This window comes from Priapulus caudatus, unplaced genomic scaffold (assembly GCF_000485595.1).
Source record: "Priapulus caudatus unplaced genomic scaffold, Priapulus_caudatus-5.0.1 Scaffold557, whole genome shotgun sequence".
NCBI lineage: Eukaryota > Metazoa > Priapulida > Priapulimorpha > Priapulimorphida > Priapulidae > Priapulus > Priapulus caudatus.
Window position 1 is genome coordinate 180,086 of NW_014577618.1, and position 6,664 is coordinate 186,749.

At 41.9% G+C, this 6,664-nt stretch overlaps 1 protein-coding gene and 1 long non-coding RNA gene across 2 annotated transcripts in view; both read left to right on the forward strand.

Moving 5' to 3' along the window:
- Nucleotides 1-4,362, forward strand: part of LOC106811620 (EF-hand and coiled-coil domain-containing protein 1-like) — a 21,364-nt gene extending 17,002 nt beyond the window's left edge. Inside the window, exon 5 of the mRNA XM_014815324.1 lies at nt 3,756-4,362. Within this exon, the coding sequence (XP_014670810.1) occupies nt 3,756-3,977 (222 nt within the window). The 3' untranslated portion in view covers nt 3,978-4,362. The remainder of the gene's footprint in view (nt 1-3,755) is intronic.
- Nucleotides 4,363-5,113: 751 nt separating this feature from the next.
- On the forward strand, nt 5,114-6,235 carry LOC106811624. Its single transcript, XR_001394168.1, has 2 exons — nt 5,114-5,927; nt 6,115-6,235. It is a non-coding gene; the product is annotated as an uncharacterized LOC106811624 (long non-coding RNA).
- The last annotated feature ends 429 nt before the right edge of the window (nt 6,236-6,664 follow it).

The window sequence follows — 6,664 nt, forward strand, 5'->3', positions numbered from 1 at the left end:
GAGAGAGAGAGAGAGAGAGAGAGAGAGAGAGAGAGAGAGAGAGCCGGTAATCCTGTTTCTACGGCGATGGTGCAGAGGTGCGACAATGCCAAAGAAGTCAATTTCGCGTAACACTTGATTAATTAATGGGCTTATTATTGAATGAGGCCTCAATTTCCTAACTGCACAGCTAGTTGATAGATTGCAACTAAGCATGTGCCACGCAAAATATACAAGGGGTGTAACGATTTACCGATACATCAGCGAATCGCGATACAGCCGCCCATGATACGATTTAACCGATACGCAACATCCGATGATTCGTGATACAAATGATACGAATGTTTTAAAAAACAGTGAATAAGGCAAGCTAACCTATTTAGTAAGGCACATGTAATTCCTTTTAAATTGAATTTTTATTTTATTTTATGAACTCCTCTCTCAGTATCACGTAAATATCCTTGGGTGTCGTAGATATCTGGGTCAAAATATTTGGCGAGCTGGTATTGCTGCCAAAATTGTTACCACAAACCAATCAAGAGTGTTGGTTGACTGGTGCATATCGCACTTAGTGCACATACTGTAGCAATGTATATATGGCGCACACGTGAGTGGAGCTCAAAACTTCTGTGTGTTTCAGCCATAGAAATATATATATAATAACTGATTCAATGTTTACTATATATGAGCATGGCTTTGACATACTCATAATACGTTTGTGTTATGAAAGTATTGCAATAGGAACATATTATAACAGTAAAATAACATTAGAACTCGATGATTTATGTTGACCGACTCTTTCCGCCTGTCCATCGCGAAACATATTGTATCGTAACCCTAGTCCGGCTAGTGTATCGTTACACCTCTAGTAATGTAATGTATATATATATATATACACATCAAGAATCATGATAGAAAGACATGGACTGATAGCTTGTGTTCCGATTTTGCTTACTTACTTGCAATGGGTTAGGCTGATCGGGATACACCCTCCTGCATTCTTCCAATATTGCTTTCAGTCCGGCAGGTGGAATTGGTGGTGGTTTATTTGTACTGCCCAAACATCTTGGAGTCGTCTCTACCTTGGCTTCCATCACGCACCGCTGACCAGCAGTAGATGTCGGTGCTGTATTTCAAATTTTACAACACCTGTGTGAAGAATAAAACATCTCACCCGGGCACACCAAATTAATCAGTCCCTAGGCTTAATGTATTTAGTATTGTAGCCTGTAGCTGGGCGTGAAATTAGCACCGGCCCACCGGCATATGGCCGGAACATTATTTGTGAGGGCATCGGGTAACATTGGCAAACACGGCCCTCCGCAGCGGGATGGTTTCAGCCGTGTTAGCGAGTACTACATTTTATTCACTAGCCCACCATTATTTACTAGCAATAGCCTACATTACTTTTTACTGAGCGATATCACGCCATAACTTATCAACATTTTTAACAAATTTGGAATCGAGAATGGCAAGCGTGAAAACATGACATGATGTTTACAAACAAATTTGTGAGGGCTGGTAAAAATTACTGTTACCAGCCCTCTGGGCCAGTGCACAAAATCTGAATTTTGTTCCCTGCTGTGTAGGCCCTACAGCTCTTATATTCTAGCGCCGTACATGTACATCAGAAGTAGATAATAGGGAAGGAGTGTGACTTCAATAAACAAGAGAAATTCGTCATTTACTAGCCTTAGAATATCTACGATTTACTAAGCGTAACTCAACCAACTTGAGCTCAAATCGTACACAGTACATTCGCCTAGCATCGTGCGAAATCGTTTCCTCGTATACACCCACAATCCAGAGATACAGACTAAAATGTACGACATGATTCTCCTTTCTGTTGCCAGCAAAACGCATCCATATAACCCGCCTAATTTGAAACAATAGGCAGCTATACTAACGACTCTTGCGCACTCCTGTGCCCTTGGCGATGCGGTGTGGCTCGCTGGGAGATTGGAGCTGGAGCTGCTGCTGATTGCGGTGGCCGTGCGGGGCATACCAGCTCTAAATAGGTCAAAGATTAGCTCGCCGAGTGTTGCGTCGATGTCCAATCTCCCAGCTAGCCACACCGCATCGCAAAGGGCACAAAAGTTCACAAGAGTCGTTAGTAGCTGCCTATTGTTTTAAGTTAGGCGGGTTATGGATTCGTTTTGCTGGCAACAGAATGGAGAATCGTGTCGTACGTTTTAGTCTGTATCTCCGGATTGCGGGTGTATACGAAAAAACGATTTCGCACGATGCTAGGCGAATGTACTGCGTACGATTTGAGCTAAAGTTGGTTGAGTTACGCGTAGTAAATCGTAGGTATTTTAAGGCTAGTAAATGACGAATTTCCCTTGTTTATTGAAGTCACACTCCTTCCCTATTACTATTAGTATTATCTACTTCCGATGTACATTCATTGTGTACAGTGTAGCGCCCGCTGGCCAGTGCCAGTGCCAGTGCCAGTGGCGGTGGGACCTGAAAACGTAATCAGAAAGACTTATATAACATCAAGATGATAACATACAAACTTTGAAATTTAGAATTAGGCTATAAGTCTGGTTATGTCCAAGGTACCTAGGTTAATTTAAGAGACAACAACAGATGAGTATGACTATGATCAAAGTACACAACTCCTTGCAACTTCAAGCTGAGGAGCTTACGACACAGCATAATAACAAAGCGGGGCATTGTGGGTAAGCGCGTGCGGCATCTTCAGTGTTGTGCGCGCCATCTACCGACTCATATAATAATCGCCCGGTGTTGTGTCCTAAATAAAGCCTGGGACACACCATGCGAATACACACCGGGCGGGCCGACCGCACGTGTGCATAGTAAAATCTTATCTACATGCTTCACTTTCCTCGCAGCATCGCGCCACGATACCCTGCTTATGCTAACGTACATGAAAATGGCGCTCCGATGTCGGTCGCCGTTGACTGCCAAGATAATTTTCTTCGGACGTTCTTATACGTTCAAACCAGAGCCGGGCAGACTGCACGTGTGCTTTGCAAAATCCGGTCTATAATATTCACTTTGCTTGTAGCATCACGCCATGGGTTCCCTGCTTTGCCGAGATTAAGTTAGAGAGACTGGTAACGTTGAAGCTATTTAAATTCCCTTCTCCTGCGACATTGCAATAGGAACATCGAAACATAAAACACTCGGCACACATTGGCCCATTTGCGTTGAATAAACGTCATTAAAAAACGATATTTATACCATAGAACGGACACCTCTCTATGAAGGGAAATTTTGGTCTTTCCCTTAAATTAAGTAGCGGTTATGTAGCGAAACTATCTTTCTGGTGCGTCCACGTGTTTGTAAAGCTGGTTTCCACGTAATATCAACGAATGAATCAACGGTGATCGATGGCCCGATGGATGAAGACCACCACACGTGAGGTTTTCTCTTCTCTGCTCTCGTCAGGTGTTGAGATGAGATAGCAGAGAGAACAACATTCGCTCTTCATATGTCGCTCTAAAATATTGTAACACAGAGAGCTCTGAAGTATGGTGGCCATATCATATCTTTAACTATCAGAAGAAAAATCACAGTTAGCGATAATCATGTTCCCTGAATGAAGAATTTAATGGCCAGTTGGGCCGCCATGAAACTCATGTTTTTTTAATATATGCGTGCAGTCATTCTTACGTTTGTGTGGATTTTTTTCCTGAGTATTTTATCATATCTTTAGTTACTGCTTACATGCATTTAGTAGGGCTCATAGGGTGTATGCCCCCCAGGGTACTGCCGGAACGTAATTCCCGCTTGCTTTTCCCGCACAGCTGGTGTCTCGCCGCACGCTGGGTAAGATGGTCATGGACGCTCTCGATCGCTCCGAGACGATGACGAGCGCCGACGAAGCCGTGCAGGTGTTCGTCACGAGTCTGCAGACGATCGCCGCAGGCTCGGCGCTGCTGCACTCGTCCGCCTCCGAGGATTCGAGTCCCAACACGACGCCGAAGCGTCGCATTCCCGTCATACGCGAGGACATCATCAGTAGTTGAGCAGCGCGCGCGGGGGTGGAGAGTACGCCGGGGGCCCGGGTTCGAGTCTCGCTCGCGTGCGGGACTTGAACCAGATTAACCGTGATTTTCCGACCAGGATGTCCGATTAGGATGTAAAAGAGAATAAGAGTTAATAAATATACAGCGGGGGACTATGTTAGCATGGGGTTGTTTTTGCTATGCTCCAGGCGAAACCACGTTAGGGTATAAGTTGTGCTGATAAATTATTCAACGAACATTATTAATATATATATATGTGATTTTTAATTGAATTGACCTATATGTGGGATGGCGAATATGACCTGCATGACGAATAAGTAAATGAACAGTTGCCATGTACGGTTTCGTTAGGCAGTTTGCTGTACGTGCTGTGAATCTCCATACAAACCAAGAGTAGATAATAACACATGTGTTATTATCTACTCTTGATACAAACTAAATCCTATCTGTCATACGTCGATCTTTTAAACAATAACGCATATAAAAAATATATCACGCGATCCAGATTGTAATGATTTCTATCGTATTATTGTTATCTCAAACATATTTGTATACGATTTGACACGTTACACGGTGTTCTGCTGTAACTCCATGTACAGTATTTATTTGCGATGTAATATGCGCATGTAATATGCGCATGTATTTATTTATGATCTAAACCATTAGATTAATCGCTCATTCGTTTGTTCTATTAATGACTTATCAATGGAAAAGGCAAATATTTTAACAGACCTGGGGGTTAATATTATTATGCATTTTTGTGCCTAACTATGCCTTCCATTTCGTTTTCTCGCACACCTTATACTAGTGACCAGTATCTCTTCGCGTGTATTGCACTACCAACCACTGTGGGAGAAGGAAGTGGAGGTGAATTTGATAACAGAATGCTGGTATCCACTGCACAGTTTTAAGAGAAAGATAGAATTATCGCATTGCACGCAGTGTGTTCGGTGCAGTATAGCCGTCAGCATGTTATGTTATTGTCAGTGCAATACACTATATAATCTATATACTAACTTTTTACGTTTATACGAATAAATTCAATTTTTAATCTACAACGTTTGTTTCTACATCCTTCCCAACACTGACAGAAACTTCAATATTACGAAGGCAATCAAACCAGGTAGAAGTAGAAATAGACGAAAAACATGTATGTAACAACTAACATTGTACAGAAGCTCATGTTTATAATAACAACGTTATCGTTACAAACACGTTAGAAAACTACTTCTAATCTAACGCCACTATATCTGTACACTAAATTGTGAGATTTATATAAAAGAGAGCTTAAACTCTTTCACCCGCGAATTTCATATTATGCCATCGAGAGATATAAAAGCACAAACAGTAACATATGATATACCTATATTCTTCGGGAGAAACTTTACCCACTGATTTTCCTTTGCATCTCTACGCGAATTCCTAGCTCCCTTCTCCATAATAAGTCATAACTGAGAAAAGCCATTTGCATTTAGAACGCTGATACGAATGCTATTTCACATGGAAGCGCGCTGATAACCCCGAAATGTAAAAATATCGTGTGCACATTATACAAACAACCGCTTTATCTGTTTCAGCGAGCTATAAAAAATCTCGCACACACATCCTACCAACATTTTCCCGCGGAGGAGACAGTCGCGTAAAAAAAATGCATCTAGAAAACACCCGTGGTAATAAAAATCTCATCGAATTCCGACCACTCCGTGATCTATACTTCCGAGTATTGATTCGTGCTGCCATCTTCTGGTTATATACGATACGAACTTACGCACTTGTGCGACATAAGACACAAGTTCTTAACCTCTAGGTCACAACGCACCAACTTTGTCAACGAAAGTACTCAATGACTGCATAACCTTTGCTCCTCTTGGTGTAACGGCAACAGCAATTAAACCAAACCAAACATTATATTACAACTGAACTAATCGCAGGCATGGATTGATGAGATAGGTCAGCATTTACAGTGACATAAGACACAAGTTCTTAACCTCTAGGTCACAACGCACCAACTTTGTCAACGAAAGTACTCAATGACTGCATAACCTTTGCTCCTCCTAGTGTAACGGCAGCAGCAATTAACCCAAACCACACATTATATTACAACTGAACTAATCGCAGGCATGGATTGATGAGATAGGTCAGCATTTAGGTCTCAGTCAAGAGGTCAAGGACCAAATGTTTTCACGAGCAACGATAACACGCGAAACGAATTACATGGTTACCGACCAGATCACTGAGATCACACACACTGCTCGAATAAAAACTGCCAATTGGTTTAGAAAATTGACGAGGGCACAGATTTTTAATTGGATTATAATCAACCTGGGTATTAGCTAGATTTGTGCAATAAGCACTCACAATTATGCAGTAATAGTAAAGTAATTTTTCGTGCTTTTCTACAATGTACATTAGATACATTTATTATTAGTAATTTTGTTTACGATAAGACGAGGAGTACATGAATAGAGAATATGTCTATTCGTGCGCACCTAATATGAATTTAACGTGATTTCACAGAAAAGCATATACACTCGCAGTGCTTAGGGTGGCAGTTGGACAGCATTCGTTTCGCATACAATGCCGCTTGAAATGCGTTGCCAAGCGTCGCAAATTACAAACCGATAGAAAAACTTGCGCCATGTCTCGTATTATTGCGTCCTGCCTTGCCCCGTCCCGTCTCGTCTCAT